The sequence below is a fragment of the Colletotrichum chrysophilum genome, assembly GCF_026319265.1.
Source record: "Colletotrichum chrysophilum strain AFK26 chromosome Unknown scaffold_1, whole genome shotgun sequence".
NCBI lineage: Eukaryota > Fungi > Ascomycota > Sordariomycetes > Glomerellales > Glomerellaceae > Colletotrichum > Colletotrichum chrysophilum.
The window spans coordinates 1014583-1030416 of NW_026517288.1; the positions used below are offsets into that span (position 1 = coordinate 1014583).

The 15834-nt window shown below is 57.5% G+C and overlaps 6 protein-coding genes across 6 annotated transcripts; 2 read left to right on the top strand and 4 right to left on the bottom strand.

The window, feature by feature from the left end:
* Positions 1-98: 98 nt before the first annotated feature.
* On the top strand, positions 99-1822 carry COL26b_000270 (uncharacterized protein; the record flags this gene model as incomplete). Its single annotated transcript, XM_053173240.1, has 2 exons — positions 99-153; positions 207-1822. The coding sequence occupies 2 exons, from the start codon at positions 99-101 to the stop codon at positions 1820-1822; spliced, it is 1671 nt and encodes a 556-aa protein (XP_053042946.1).
* A 4179-nt stretch (positions 1823-6001) lies between these two features.
* COL26b_000271 (uncharacterized protein) lies at positions 6002-6970 on the top strand (the record flags this gene model as incomplete). Its single annotated transcript, XM_053173241.1, has 3 exons — positions 6002-6180; positions 6309-6613; positions 6684-6970. The coding sequence occupies 3 exons, from the start codon at positions 6002-6004 to the stop codon at positions 6968-6970; spliced, it is 771 nt and encodes a 256-aa protein (XP_053042947.1).
* A 615-nt stretch (positions 6971-7585) lies between these two features.
* COL26b_000272 (uncharacterized protein) lies at positions 7586-8237 on the bottom strand (the record flags this gene model as incomplete). The annotated part of the gene is made up of 2 exons (XM_053173242.1): positions 7586-8179; positions 8235-8237. 2 exons carry the CDS (start codon positions 8235-8237, stop codon positions 7586-7588), a joined length of 597 nt encoding a protein of 198 aa, XP_053042948.1.
* A 1189-nt stretch (positions 8238-9426) lies between these two features.
* COL26b_000273 (uncharacterized protein) lies at positions 9427-10671 on the bottom strand (the record flags this gene model as incomplete). Its single annotated transcript, XM_053173243.1, has 8 exons — positions 9427-9513; positions 9571-9597; positions 9653-9787; positions 9843-10205; positions 10261-10294; positions 10356-10427; positions 10501-10588; positions 10647-10671. 8 exons carry the CDS (start codon positions 10669-10671, stop codon positions 9427-9429), a joined length of 831 nt encoding a protein of 276 aa, XP_053042949.1.
* Positions 10672-11097: 426 nt separating this feature from the next.
* COL26b_000274 (uncharacterized protein) lies at positions 11098-13033 on the bottom strand (the record flags this gene model as incomplete). Its single annotated transcript, XM_053173244.1, has 2 exons — positions 11098-11758; positions 12714-13033. 2 exons carry the CDS (start codon positions 13031-13033, stop codon positions 11098-11100), a joined length of 981 nt encoding a protein of 326 aa, XP_053042950.1.
* A 1124-nt stretch (positions 13034-14157) lies between these two features.
* On the bottom strand, positions 14158-15754 carry LYS3 (Saccharopine dehydrogenase [NADP(+), L-glutamate-forming]; the record flags this gene model as incomplete). Its single annotated transcript, XM_053173245.1, has 4 exons — positions 14158-15118; positions 15176-15464; positions 15572-15654; positions 15744-15754. 4 exons carry the CDS (start codon positions 15752-15754, stop codon positions 14158-14160), a joined length of 1344 nt encoding a protein of 447 aa, XP_053042951.1.
* Positions 15755-15834: the final 80 nt, after the last annotated feature.

The window sequence follows — 15834 nt, forward strand, 5'->3', positions numbered from 1 at the left end:
TCGACCCTCGATTGATGCCCTCGGCGGTTTTCGAGATGCCTCAGCTTCACTCGTCTGCCTCCACCCCGTCCTTGCGGTCGCACGATGCGCCCGTCAAGATGGACGGGGGCAATGTCCGGGTCGTCGTCCGAGTTCGGGCGTTTCTGCCCAGAGGTACGAGTACCCATACGACGTGAAACGAGATGTAGACTGACAGATGCGCATAGAGATTGAACGCGGCGCTGAGTGCCTGGTGGAGATGGACCCCGTCACCCAGCAGACGACGCTGCTGGTGCCGAACGACAGCGACCCAGCGAACGCCAAGGCGAAGTCGAGGAAGATTATTGAAGAAAAGACGTTCACCTTTGATAGCTCGTTCTGGAGTCACGATCTCAACGACAAACACTATGCGCACCAGTCGGACGTCTACAACAGCTTGGGCGAGGAGTTCCTCGACCACAACTTTGAGGGCTACCACACTTGCATCTTTGCCTACGGCCAGACGGGTTCAGGCAAGAGTTACACGATGATGGGCACACCAGACCAGCCGGGCTTGATTCCTCGAACGTGCGAGGATCTCTTCGAGCGAATCGAGGCCGCGCAGAACGAAACACCCAACATCTCCTACAACGTCAGAGTATCGTACTTTGAGGTCTACAACGAGCACGTGCGCGACCTTCTCGTGCCTGTCGTGCCCAACCAGCCGCCGTACTATCTCAAGATCAGAGAGTCGCCAACGGATGGGCCATACATCAAGGACCTGACCGAGGTGCCGGTGCGCAATCTTAACGAGATCTTGCGATACATGACTGCGGGAGATAGATCAAGAACCGTGGCCAGCACCAGGATGAACGACACCAGTAGTCGTAGTCACGCCGTCTTCACCATTATGCTCAAGCAGATCCACCATGACATGGAGACGGACGAGACGACCGAACGGAGCTCGCGTATTCGACTGGTCGATCTGGCTGGCAGTGAGCGCGCCAAAGCGACAGAGGCGACGGGTCAGCGCCTCCGCGAGGGAAGCAACATCAACAAGTCCCTGACCACTCTCGGTCGTGTCATTGGTGCGCTCGCGGACGCCAAATCGGGCTCGAGAAAGCGGAGCAAGGACGTGGTCCCTTACAGAGACTCGATCCTAACGTGGCTATTGAAGGACTCTTTGGGAGGCAACAGTAAAACGGCAATGGTTGCCTGTATCGCGCCGTCGGACTACGAGGAGACTCTCTCGACTCTGCGTTATGCGGACCAGGCCAAACGTATTCGCACCCGCGCTATTGTCAATCAAGACCACATCTCGTCGGCGGAGCGTGATGCACAGATCACTGCCATGGCGGAGGAGATCCGCGTTCTCCAGTTGTCTGTATCGGAGTCGCGCCGGCGCGAGAAGGACAATATGGACCAAGAAGAGAAGCTCGAGGAGTACCAGAACCGCGTGGTGACCATGCAGCGCATGATGGAGGAGCGCAGCCTCGTCGCAGAGGGAAAGATCCGGAGCTTGCAGACGGAAAATGAAGCCCTCCGCCTGCATCTCAAGTTGGCACTCGACAGTCTCAAGAACCCCATCCCCGCCGTCACCGTCAAGCCGGCAACTGAAGAGGAACACGAGACTGAAGAGGCCAAGGCGGGGCAGGAGGATAAGGAGAATGCCGAGGACGGCGAGTCATTATACGACGACTCGGACGATACGGCTTACGACTCAGATGTCATTGAGGACAATGCCAACGACATGCAGGATTATATGCGCAGCCTGCTGAGCGACTTGGGCATGTTCAGACGGAAAATCGGAGACGACAAGGAGCGATGGGTTGGCGACGTATTGGCAGGTGCGCTGAATGCGTAAGGAGACAAGAAGGAGAATTACGAACAAGTGCGGCTATTGGTATATGTGCGTGTGGTGTCAAAATCACGATGATAACAGCATGGTGTTTAGGGAGTCTTCGATTCAGGGTACAGGGCTGTTATGGACGACAGTCGTTTCGCACATGCACGAGCCCGTATGTTAGGTTAGCACGGCATGAGAGAGACGAATTAGGATAACGTAGGATAGGATAACGTAGTATGGGACAAGTAGAAATGCCCTCCCAAATGTATGTAGATAACAAAGTTCCATGGATACGTCATGATCGAAACGCGTGAAGCAAAGCCAGCCGGGCTGTCATTCCGTAGGGAAGTGGGCGGGTCTTCTCTCTCCCCTCTGGCTCCTGTCCTCCCTCTCACACCGACGTGATCTCAAACTAGGTATCCATCCAGACGGTGCCTCAAGATGGGCAACATGGAACAAGGTGGACGATATACGTGCTGTCAGGGCCGATTGGCATGGTTAGCGGCCGGGCCCGGCGTGATGGGGACATCCCCGTCCCGACGGCCTGTAGCTCAGGTACGGTTTGAAAGGGGCGAGCTCGGCGAGAAAGAAGGGCGTTCTGGAAGGGATCCCGCTGTTAGGGTTGGCTGGGAACGAACGTGTGAACTCCCCCTCCCCGGGAAGGAGGCTTTTTGGAAGAGACGACGGAAGAGCGTTTGTCTCGAACTATGATTTGTTCTGACGTGGTTCTTGCGCCATCCGGCGGCAACGGGTGCAACGGCGGCGAATCGAAACTTTGACGGGACGAGCGAGACGTGCCTATCACTTACGCAATTACAACCGTAGTCTGCACAACATCCCGTTCACTGACTGGATTGACATTCGTGGAGAGCAGATGTGGACTCTGTGGACGAGTAGAGTCGTTTATCTGGCGGCAGTCTCTGACGCGGAAGCGCTAGAGCCCATTCATGCCTGTTGTGTGGTCTGTCTCTATGTGTGGAGATTGGGTTTGGACTCTTTGGACATTGGATGGAGTTATCTCTTGTGCGTTAAAGATCTTGAGTTCGTACAGTTTGAGAATGGGCGTATTGGGTTGTATAGTTGCAGAGGAGCGGTGCTTGGCAAACGCTTCAAGTCGTTTAACGTTGCGCGCGCGTCGTTGTCTCGAAGGGGACCCACGGGAAGAAGACAAACGAATGATCTGTCTGTCAGATGTGGTGACCTGCAACCTGTCACCAGCCCGTCTATTACAGAGAAGTGACTGCTCGCCGGTTCCGCTTCGCAACAGCCGGGCGCAAAGGACAGCGTTGGTACGTGTCTGAGACCATGTAACCGTTTGGCAATGGGGGTCAATTAGTTAGTTCAGTCCAATGGGCGGGGGGAAACCGATTGTCTGGACGGGCGAGGTTTGGACCGGGCACCCAGGGCGAGGTGAGCACCCGCGGCCGGGAGAACTTCCTGCACATCATGCCTGGTGGGCAAAAGGCAAAATCGAAGAGAGGTTCGATCTGGGCCCCTGAGATTCATCTCAAGTTAGTCTTTACTTTGCGCGGTGGCTTCGATGCCGGGGCAGACTCAAGTCGGGGGAGCGAACGAATGGGCATCTGAGACTATGGCCGGATGGTTTTTGTCTCTTCGGTATTTCGGTCCTTCCTTTCTTCTTCCAGTGGAAAGCTCGCAGAGGGTTCCGAAGCTGCTGAGAGGGCGAAGCTGAGTGTACTTCCGCAGACAACTCAATTGATTTCATGGGTGCATCTGCGTCTGGGTGACGTTGGAAAGTCAATCTCTGAGGACGTTACCTGAGCGAGGTTACTGCGTAGTGCGTAGTGCTTGGTACTGACTGACATGACTTGCAACTCGAGCGCAGAGGCCCGGTTCCAGACCCTTGGGGCCATCGAACGGATTGTCCGAACGAAGACGAATATGAAAAGCTCCAGCTTACGTCGGCTCAGATGCACATCATACCTTAACAGTCGAGTGCCTGCCTCCTTAATTCATATCGGGATGATTGAGGGGAGAGGAGACGTTCGCACGGCATCCGTATCAATTCGCTACGGTGCACTTAAACTCGTCGCTCTCTGGGGCGGGTGCCGGTGAACCCTGCATTTCCACGGCACGGCACATGCCTTGGCCCATGTCCCTGTCGCCGGTGCGCAAGGTACCTGACGAATAGGCACCTTGTCGTGGGCACGCCATTGCCTCAGAGGGGGGAACAGCGAACATTGAGCAGGAAGTCAGGGACAGCAGCCGTCGTCCATCGCTGTGCCGTAGCAAGCAGCAAGCTTCTCGAACCTGAACATCCGGTCTTTGCTCCCACTCCCGCGGCAGCCCCCCCGTTCCCCTCCCCCCTCGTCGCAACGTCTTATTACTGGCCGCAAATGCGGCTCGATGTTTCAGGCCGGTAAGATGTTCCCACCAAGCTTCTCTCTCTACCTTGGCTCTGCCCTGTCTCTGTCTGTGTCTCTGTATCCTGTGTCTTGTGTGTCCTCTCTGTGTGCTGAGTCTTGTGTGTCTATCTATCTCTCGCTGTTGCTCGCCGTTGACGCCGCTTTCGGTACCAGTTGACTCTAGCGTCAGTTCCAGCACTGACCAACGCACGTCTCCAAACTCGGGACGGACGGCCCACGGAATGTCACCCTAGGGTCATGACCGGCGTACTCTATTGCTGCTGGCTGCTGCCACTTATTACGCGCGTAGCGGCAGGAACGGCTGATGGCAAGGCCAGGCAAGCAGCAGCAGCACCAGTAACAGACAGCACCAGCAGTGGGTGTCGCGCCGGCAGGGCCCCTATTCGTCGTTGCTGGTGATCCCAAGTCCCAAGTTCCATTCGGGACGGTATCACGGTCGCAAAGATGAGATCCAGGTTCCAGGTCCCCTCCTCTTGTGCCTGGTCCCCGGTCCCTCGACTTCCCCTTCCGGTGTCACTCGCCAATTAACTGCCAGGTTCCCTGCTCTGTTGCGCTTCAGACCTCAGATCAGAGGACTCTCGACCGGATTCCGATGCTCCCTGTCCAATCTCGAGACAAACTCCCCTAACATCCAGAGGGGAGGTCAGGTACGGTACCTGAAAGCTAAGCTGAGGCCGCGGAAAGGTACCTCGCCGCCTGGACGCCGTATCGTCTTGTGTCGTGTTCCCTCCGGGTTGCTGTCTCCTTTGGTGAGGTACCTGAACAAGTGCAGCACTGTAGACGAGCAGGAGTAGGGGTGATTGTGTTTGGAGGGAGGCGCTGCTGCTGCTGCTGACCACGACGAGAGACGAGGACCGAATTGTTGGTGATACTTATTACCCTCAACCTTACTGCTTTCTCTCTTCCTCTTGTTCCCTTTCTTTTCTCTACCGCCTCTCCCTCGGTCGCCGCCTTGTCGTGTTGTTCACCTCTCTTTGACACCAAGCTCCCTGGATCCGACTGTCGAGTCATTCAGAAGTTGCAGAAACCTGTTGTTTGTCGCCGTCCGCCGTTGCTGTCAACCGCTGAACCCTTGTTTCCGACCTCCTCTCACTCAACCTGTCTCTTTTGAAAGGGTTCCTTTCCGGTTTACGGTTTCGTTCTTATCTCGTCCCGTGCCCGAATTGAATTGAGCCCGGCCGACATTGGAGGAAAATAAAGCGTCAGCAGCTGTGAAGCAACAAGGGCATATTGTGTGGATTTCTTGCCATCGCCGAGATTCATCTCTGAATACTCGAGAATACGCCACCCCTCGATTGCTCCTGCTACCGTCCCTTGAATCCGCCAAACCAACCACTCAAGACTTTGGTCGCTGTTCATTGGTGAAAACCAACAGCCCACGACGCCTCTTTTCCCGTACCGCAACGCAGACCCCGCCGTCAAAAGCGACCAACAGCACCATCAGCAACGACAGCAATAAGCCCACGTCGTCCAACCCCCCAGTCCCTCCACTAAAGAGCCACACGGGGCTGCCCACTTCTGCCCCTCGTTGCTACATTAGGCACTGCCGCAGACCACCGAGCCAACGAACGAACAGCAAGCCAAACGGCTCCCTCTCTCTCTCTCTCTCTCGGCCACGTCCACCCGACCCCCGATCCCCGATCCCCGACCAGGTGCTAGGTCTTGCTGCAGCCGGCCACAACGTACGAGCCGACAGCTTATTCCTGAGCCCGACATTTCACGTTCTTGACACCTCTTGTCACTCTCAGTCTGTCGTTCTGCCCTTCGTCCTTCTTTGCGTTCTTCTATACCCCTCGTATCGACCGCGACCATGGCTACCAGACCCGCGCTCTTCACCCGTGGCCTCTCGGGCCTGTCCCAGAGCACTACCGACCCCAACTCGCCCAGCGTCAGCTCCCCGGCCGACCAGCGTGACGATGCGAAGCGCAACTTCCTGAAGGCCATGCGCCCGCTGCCGACACAACACTACTGGAACGTCTACTTTGACAAGTAAGCCTGCCCAGATTCCCTCCAGCGTGTTTGCTCTCCTGCTGCGCATTCAACCCCGCAACGAACAACACCATCCCCCCTGAGCCTCGCCGAGGTCCTAGCACCTGACTGACACCATTCTCTCGCAGGCAAAACAAGGACCAGAAGACAAGCAATGACGAGGAGTACAAGGTGCAGCTGGAGCAGCTCGGCTCCCAGATCGAGTCGGTCCAGGACTTTTGGAAGTACAACAACAACACCCCCGTCGACCAGATCAAGATGCGCGAGTCCATTTACCTCTTCAAGCAGGGCTTCAAGCCCATCTGGGAGGACCGCCGCAACATCAACGGTGGCGCCTGGACCTTCCGCGTCCCCAAGAACATTGGCCCGGACGTCTGGACCCGTGTGCAGCTGCTTGCCATTGGCGAGAAGCTGCAGAGCGTCCTCGATGACAGTGAGTTCCTTTGCCTCTGCTCACACACACGGAGAGACTGCGGGATTGCTAACGGAATGCCTTTCTTTAGACGACCAGATCTGCGGCGTAGGTCTCTCGGTCCGCTTCAACTCCCACCTCATCTCCATCTGGCACCGCGACGGCTCCAAGCAAAAGTCCATCGACGCCATCCTCGAGTGCGTCCTGGAGGAGCTGCCCGCTGAGCTCCGCCCCAAGCCCGACAACTACTTTTACAAGCGTCACCAGGACCACCAGGGCTTCAAGGCGCCCCCTGAGCTCCAGGCCGTCATTGACTCGCAAAAGGCGGCCGCCGAGAAGGAGAAGGCAGCCGCTGCCGCCGCCGACACGACGGCTTAGTACGCCGCTTCCGTCCCTCACTCTGCTCCGTTCTGAACAGAGCGTATGCGGCAGGCGCGGCGTGCCGTGCTACGACGATTCTCTTTTTACTCTGCGTTTTTCTCGTTCTATTCTTGCACAAAAGGAAGCCGGCCAGCAAATAGGCTACGGAGAGGACACCATCAACCCATCCAACCTCATCATCTCACACATACGGGAGGGTTTTGTATTTGACTTGGGATAAGACGAGGATGTAATAATCCATATTTCCAACGTCTGGTCATGACACACACACACAACGCATGGCAAAACCAAGGGAAAGGCCGGAATATGCATATTTCAAGGGCGTTTTTTATGAGCATGGAACCAACCAGGGGGCGGTGGAAGAACACCCCGACCCCCACACCACATGGGCTGCACTGAGTTCAGATAGAATCATTATTATATCCGGTATTCACCTTGGTACATCCTGTTTTGCAATTCGTGAAATTTGATGAAATGAAGTCTGTCCTGCCCGCCGTCGTGAACCTCCTGTAGACGGTAAATCGCCATGCCATGCCATGCCTTGCCTTGCCAAACGCCAAACACCTCGCAGGGTATAATGAACAACGCTCGAATGCGCACACCACCTCAGCATCACCGCCAGACCCCAGCCCGGCGCATCACCTCCTCAAACTCCTCTCTCCTCACGCCCCTCCCAACCCCCGCGCCGCAGTTGGCCTCGAGAATCATGTCCCTCAACACCTCATCCTTGACGTCCTCCCTCAGCACGCCAGCAACCCTCTTCAAATCCGCCAGCGAAATCACGTCCCGCCCTCCGCTCGAGCTCCCCACGCCGGTGAACAGCCGGAACGCCTCCTCGACCTCCCGTCTCCTCTCCTCGCCGCCGGCCCCGCTGGTCTCCCGCTGGTGGTACTTGAGCGCGCAGATGGCGAAGAAGGGCTCGTACCCGACGAACCCCTCGCCCTCCGGGTCCAGGATCTCGACGAACTCGGCCTGCTCGGCGCGCGAGGCCGGCGGGATCCCCAGCGCCACGAGCGCCGACCGCACGTCCGACGTCGGGATGACGCCCTCCTTGCCGTAACCGCGCATCGGCTCCGCGAAGAGGGAGAAGGCCTCGCGGATCTCGCGCTCTTCTTGCGCCGAGATGTTGTGCTCCTTGGCGAGCTTTGAGGCGCGCGGGCGTGGCGGGTCGGCGGAGGCGGCCGTTGGCGCTTTGCGCTTTGCGGGCTGGGAAGGGGAGAGTTAGCTGTGCGGGTGCAGGAGCGGGCCGGAGGTGGTTTACCATTGTGAATTAATGTTTTGTTTGCTCCTGTTTGTTTGGAAATATGCTGTGTTTATGTCTGGCAGTCGGGGACAGAGGTTCGGTGGGAAGCGTGGGTTGGACGTCGATGACGATGGATGCGCCGGGACGCTTTGCTCTGCGACCACGCGTTAATTGGCTTTCGGCGCGCACACAGTGTGTATGGCACGTGCGGGCGCCCACCAAGCACCGTATCGCGGGCCCCGCCGCAATGGGGATATAAAATTCTGCAACGGCTTGGTTGGACTCCTCGACTTTACCCTTTCACAGCCATCCATTGCACAACGCGACGGATGCGCAACTGCATTGAGGACGGTAAAACGCCTCGACAGATCATCACGCCTACACTGGTGAACCCGCCTACTCTGGCACAGATGCGCCGATTTTGGCAAAGACAACCGCCTACTCTGGCAAGACAAGCCTTCACTGGCAAAAACACAGCAGCATCGCTCTGCAAAGACTTCGCCTACTCTGGCACAAACACACTGCCACTGCAAAGCCCACACGCGGCCGCACGCAGTCTACAGCCTCCGCACCGGACGGCACCTCTCTGCAACCCACGCAGACCTCGCAGGAGATTCCCTACATCTCAAAACTCCCCAACGGCCGGAACATGCCTTCCACACGCCGCAGGCCTCGGCATCCTGACACTTGACGGATGCAAACACCGTTCCCACGGGAGGTCCAACAGACACGAACCCCACGGCGACTGCCGTTTTTTCCCTTTCTCTTGCCTCAAACCGCTTCAAAATATGCTAGAGCTTGCCGCTTCCAAATCCCAGAGCGAGCACGTGTGGACAGTGAAGCAAAATTGAACAAACGGGGGCGGTCGCAGGACGAACCGCCTCTTCCCTGGGCTACACCAGTCGCCCGATCGGTCTCGGTCGGGTGCTTTGGGCCTTCGGGAGACATGCTGATGATGATGTGAAGATACTGTAATTGTGACGAGTGAACTCTATTCCCTACTCACGACGGAACATACGCCACTGTGTGTTCTAGTAAGGAGCATTCGTAAACTACTGGTATCACCTCCGCGCCTCCGTGTTGAACCCCATATCCCATCCGCCCACTTCGCATCAAATTTTTGACTCGGGAGGCGGACTTCACAAGTCAGTCTACTGTAGTGCTCTACCGGAACTATGCCACACGAGAGAAAATGAAGCCTACCACTTACTCACTTGAAGTTGTTCTTCATCTCGCGCAGTTTGGCCATGACAGCAACGGGCTCCTGCTCTCCCGTAACCTTCAGGATCTCCGGGTCCTGATATCTCTCGTCAGCCTAGAACGCACCTCTCGGTACATCAATGTCGTGACTCACATCCACACGCATAAAGACGTTGTGCTTCTACATCAAAGTCAGCGGCCCACTCATCCATCTGCCATCCATAACTGGGACATACCTTTTCATCGCCAATGGTGAACTTGCCCTGCGTCTCCTCGTTGTTCTCGGCGAACTTTTGCAGCTTCAGGATGGCCTCGTTCTGCAGCACCGACGCGGCGAACTTGACGTTGGACTTGGTGTACTCGTGGCCGGGCTTGCCTCCGATATCAGCTTCTCACTCATGCCCCCGATCCGGGACTCAAACTCACAAAGACGACAGTGTCGTCGGGCAACGCGGCCAACGTCTTGTTCAGCGCCTTGTGCATCTCCTCCGGGGTCCCCTCGAAGAACTTGCCGCAGCCTGCGTCGATGGTGTCAGTCGCGACGGGAAAGATGAAGGGGGCAGAAACGTCCTCACCGCTGTGGAAGAGCGTGTCGCCCGTGAAGACGACCTTCTGCTCCCCGTCCTGCATGAACCAGCAGATGCTGTCCTGCGTGTGGCACGGCGTGTAGAGCGCCTTGACCGCGATGCTGCCAATCTTGAACGACTCGCCGTCCCCGGGCGTCCTCGTCACGGCCTCGCAGTCCTTGCCGCCGATGATGGCCAGGTCAGGCTTCTTCAGCTCCTGACGCTGTTGCGGCGTGTCAGCGAACACTCATGCTTATCTTCCCCAGAAGGAAACTCACCAGCTTCTTGTTGCCGCCCGCATGATCCCAGTGGCTGCGAGTCGTTAGTCGGACGTGCCCTCTCCCCCAAAGTCGAAGCTCGCAGGTAGACTCACTGGTGCGTGTTGACGATGGCGGTGAGGTTGATCTCGTTGTTCTTCAGGGCCTTCTCCAGCACGGGGGCGACTCTGGCGCACACATTGTCAGCTCATGGACTCTGACCGAGTACTTGAACGCATCGCGGCGGGAAGGGTCGCTCACTCGGGCGGGTTGGCCGGGTCAATGATGACGGCGTCGTTGGTCTTTTCGTCCTTCACCAGGTAGGCGTAGTTGTTGCTACTACCCTTCCCTGCACATCCACGGTCGCGTCAGAATCTGGACTACATCGTGAGACTTGAAAAACGAACACATGGGAATCGACTGGATATGCATGGCGTTGGTGAATGTAAGCTGCATAAGTTGTCAGCAGCGGCCCGTCTTTCAAACGTTTCCCTCAAGACGGATAGATGCTTACAGCTGCTGTTACGGTAGCGAGTTTGTGTCTTAGAAATGGCCTCCTTACGATGAGGGGATTCATGAAAGGCAATTGCGATGGTGAGAAGGCGTGTCGTCGGTGCTTCGAGTGGTGGTATTGGCTGCACTTCAGCGGCAAGTCACGGTGACGTTATTACAAATCTGAAGAGGGGGCCCCTGCAGGAAGTCCCCCCTCCACTCGCTCATCGTCATGACCCCCCACGTGATGCAGCAAGACGTCTTCACTTTGGACTCAACACTCGACTTCAACATACCGCTGATGAAGCAGGCAGAGGGAGACAAGAATATGATATCAGGTCGTCTTTAATTATGGACGGCCTGGATTCAGGCAACGCCGATGGGACGCGGCTTCCAAGGGCCCTTGTGCTTGGCCCAACCGATCCCACCGCTCTCGTCGCCCTCATGTTCCGCATCTTCAGCAGCCTTCTCTTCGTCCCTCGCGTCCGACATCATGACGTCCCTACTCCGTGAAATCTGCGTAATCTCCTCGACCTGTTGCTCCAGGTCAACATCCTCGCGCTCCTCCACCTCTCCTTGTCCTTTGTGCAGAAGCTCCCTCGATAACCTCAGAGCCCCCCGCAAGACTGCATCATCCCTCGGCGCCTCCATGACCTGCGACAGCGCCTCAAGCAGCTGGCTCTCGTCCAGCCTGCCCAACAGCCTCTTCCGCTCAGCCTTCCTCGCCCACTCCGCCTCTTCCAGGTACGCCGTCACCATCTCACGATACCCACGCGCGGCGGCGTCCCCGACAATGACCTCCTCCTCATCCTCATTCGCGCCCAGGTGCTGCCAGTAGTACTCCCAAATCCACGCCAGAGCCTTCCTCGCAGCGGACCGCAGCTTCGCCAGGGATGGCAGCTGCTCATGCGTGGCCTGGTGACGCAGCTCCACAAACGTTGCCGGCAGACCAATGGTTTTGGCCACGGAGTACATGCTCAGCTTGCGCTGCTTGTCCTGGTGCCCGTCGAGGAGCCCGGTCACGAACCTGCAAGTGTTAGTGAGCAGGTGTGGTATGACGATCAGCGATACTAGCGTCGTGAAAGACAATCCCCCCAAGGGGCCGCCGGCCGGAGACGGACGAGCAGTCCGGACGGCTCAGGCGGAACCATAACCGTATACATGGTCAGGGAAGATGCCTTGCAGGTCTTGGTGTTGGTTGAGAGACCACACGTCTCCAGCAGGTAAAACGAATGCTCCTGGGCCAGGAACGTCAGTCAGCCGTAGGTCAGAGTCGCACTCGCGACCCAGACAAGCTGAGACAAGAGCGAACATCGAGATGGTTTTGCCAACCATGGAGAAGGTGTCTTTGCAAGTCCTGGCTTCGAAAAGCTAGCCCGTACAAGCGAGCGGGCGCTCTTGTAAGTGTTTGCAAGTGTAATATTCGTCTGCAGATCAGGCGATTCTACCTGGTCGATTTCATCAGACGGACCGGCCTGGGTCTGGCCTATGGTCTCTGATCTCTGGGTCTGAGGGGCTGAACCCAAAAGACGGGCAGGGCGTCATGGCAAGAACGGAGGGTGAGGGTGTGTCCCAGACACAAAGGGTGGTGTGAGAGCAGAGGATTTGACAATCCCGCCCTCAGAGGGCAAAATTATGAAATACCCGAAAGCCAAAATAACGCCAACGACGACAGGTGCCCAGATCCCCGGGGAAGGGAGGGGCGTGGAGATGTAAAGGCCAGAGGGGAAGAAAGACGGACAAGCCAAAGGGCAGAACAAACCAACACCGTGTTTCATGGCCCCAAAGAGGGTTGGTTGGGTTGGCTTTGGTTGGGAGGGTGGGAGACGGGCGGGAAGCAGCCCAGACGAGAGGGAGCAAACGGCCGAAATAGACTTTGACATGCCCCCCTTCTGTCTCGCTTGCACTGCATAGTGTATTTGCATCGAAGACCAAAAAAAAGCAAAAAGACGAAAAAAGAAGACGAAGAAGCCAAAACGTACCGACTAAAGGCGGCCGCGTAGGCCGCTCGTACGGCATAGGTGCCAGCGCTCCCGGAGCTCTCCCCGTCGCTGAGGATGGCGGCCGTCAGCAGCGCCGTCGACTCGACCATGTGCGGGCAGTTCCCGCGCTGCATCCACATGGACACTCTGGCGACGGCGTGGTGCTGGGCCGCCAGTGCTGCTGCTGCTGCTGCTGCTGCTGAATGGTCGTTGGCGCTGGTGCTCGTTGCGGCCGTGGTGTCAGCAGCATGGGTCGACGACGCCGACGGTCTGGGTGGTGCAGCAGCCGTAGCGGGTGCCCGAGTGGTGCTGGCGGCCATTCGGGCTTTGGTGGAGGGCGCTGTAGTGGCAGCAGCAGGTGCTGACGGGGCGGCTGCGGGATAGAATTGCTGGCGAACCTTGAGCAGCTCGCGGCGATCGCGCCATGGCGTCAGGATATATTGGACCATGCTTCCGATCGTTCGTTCGTTCGGCGGGCTGTTGAGCTGCGCCCAGGTAGCGAGTGCGCGCCCTCGTGTGTGTGCTAGACCGCTAGAGTCGCGCGCCGAGAGGCAGCAGCTGTGTGTGCGGTAAATGTAGGCAATGTTTCAAAGCCGCGTCCGGAAAGGCTCTCGTCGTTTGTTCCTGGTGCTGGCGGCGTGGCTTCAAGGCTTTTTCTTCTTCGTTTTTCGAGGCTTTTGGTGTTCAGATGCAAGTACTCGGTACCGAACGCCTTCTCCGTAACAGGGCGCCAAACCGATTTGTCTTTTCTCTCCGCTGCAGTCCAATGGGGGGTGCCTGGGGTCGGAGCAAGGGGGTGTGTGCTACGCAGTATTCGTGGAATACTTCGAAGTTGATAGATGGGACGGGGAAAATGGAAGGGGAAGAAAAGTATGGAGACAATTTTTGGCTCTCTAGTGAAATTCCCGACTACCAGACACAGACACAGCACACGACACACCGCCAGCCGACCACCGCCAGGGACATGTAAAGCGCCACCCTGCCTGCCTATGGCAAGTGCAGCGAGACTCTCAACCTCAGGGGCATCTCATTCCACACTGACCGACACATCAGATGAGTTGCACTTTCTCTCACCAACTTTGATTCCGTTCGTGCCGTGGCGTTGCACCAATGTCTCTGGCCCATATTCGAACGCCTGCTCTGGCGCTGCACAGCTGAGATGAATCTTTTTCATTCCTTCACCACCGCCCCAATGTCCGGTCCACTCGAGAGATGACCGAATGATGCAGGGGTAGCGCAATGTTGGGGCTCACGTACGGGTACCGGACGAGAGTGCATACACATCGTGGACATCAATGCGTCCTTCTATATCCTTGGAGGTCTAAACTTTTATTTTAATTCTCATCAAGGTGATCGCCAGAATCGACGACACCCGGTAGGTACCCGATCCGATGCGGCCCAGGTCTGCCACAAGCTATGCCACCTCACGCCACACAAACACCCTCTAAGACAGGGTCTTCTCGATCAGGAAAATTCCGTACTTCTCCTTGAGCTCCTTGATCAAGGGGTCGTTGATCTTGGAGTTCATCGGCGCCAGGACACCCTTCTCCGAGATGGTGCCGTTGAGCACCTGCTGGACAGCAACACCGCAGGGGACACCGACCAACTTGGCCATGGCGGAGTAGCCCTTGGGGTCGCCGTACTCGACGAGGGTAGACGTCCTGGTCTCGCGGGCGCCGCTCTTGTGCTCGATCTCGAACTTGTGCTGGAGCATGACCATGTCGCGCTCGCCCTCCTCGAACTGCATCTTCTTCTCGAGCGTCGCGCAGAGCGTGTCGAGGGGGTTGCCGCGGGGGATGGTCTGCTCGTCAGAGAAGACGCCGATCCAGCGGAGACCGCTGAGGATTCTCTGCTGGTCCTCGGGGGACTCGAAGGTCGCCTTGGAGAGGATGGCGGCCTCGAGGTCGCTCTGGCTCGACGAGGAGGCGCCGACGACGGCCTTGGTGGCCTCCTTCCAGGGAACGGGGCTGGAGAGAGCCTGCTGGGCAGTGTCGTCGAGGAAGCCAATGTCGACGAGGACCTTGATGAACTGAGGGAAGCCCTGGTAACGGAGGGTGCCGCGGATGATGGTCTCCGCCTCGGGGATGTTGTAGCGCTCCTTGTAGGGAGTCGAGTCACGGTTGGGGTACGCGACGAAGGCGTAGCCGGGATAGATGTAGTAGGGCTTGGCGGTGCCCATGAGGTCCTTGGAGGCGACGTCGACGACCTGGCCGTCCTTGTAGTACTTGGCCGCGTTACGCAGGGCAAGCAGGACACCGCGAGAAGACCACGAGAACTTGTAGCCGAGCGGGTTGTCAGAGGCCTCAGGGGCGGGGAGACCACCGCAGTAGGAGAGGAAGGAAACGATCTTGCCTCCCTCGGCGTGAACCTCCTCGATGGTCTTGACAGCGTACAAGTGGTCGATACTGGAGCACACGTCAACATCTCTGCTCATAATTCGTGGTTGTGTCTGCCACACTTACCCAGGGTCAAGACCGATCTCGTTCATGACGGTGATACCGGCGTCCTTGGCCTGCTGGTCAAGCTCCATCATGGCGGGGGAGACATAGCTGGTGGTGACGACGTGCTTCTTCTGGCGGATGGCCGACTTGATGACGGTCGCGTGGAAGGTGTAGGGGATCAAGCTGATGACCAGGTCGTGCTTGGCGACCTCGGCGTCGAGAGCGGCATCGTTGGTGACATCGAGCGAGATGGGTGTGGCGTGCTTAACACCGGCGGACAGCTTCTGGGCCGACTCGAGAGTTCTGCAAGCTGCATTGGTTCGGGACGGGTTAGTTTCGCTACACCAAACACACAGCAAATAATGGCGCGCAATGTCTGATGTCAGACGCGCACGAAGACGGAGGGCTCTTGCTCACCAACAGTGACGGGAATGCCAGCCTCGCTGAGGATGTCCAGGGTCGGCCGGGTCACGAAGCCCGCACCGAGCATCAAAACGCTCCTACGCCCATGGCAAAAGTAATTAGCGCGGGGTTCGTCCTCTCACACACACACACAACAGACGGGTGGTGCACAGCGGGTGAGTCGTACTGGGATGCCATCTTGAGAATTCGAGTTGTGTTGTTTCTGACTGTATCGTGTGCGATGCAATTCAGTGATGTGTGAGTCGAGGCTTCAGCTT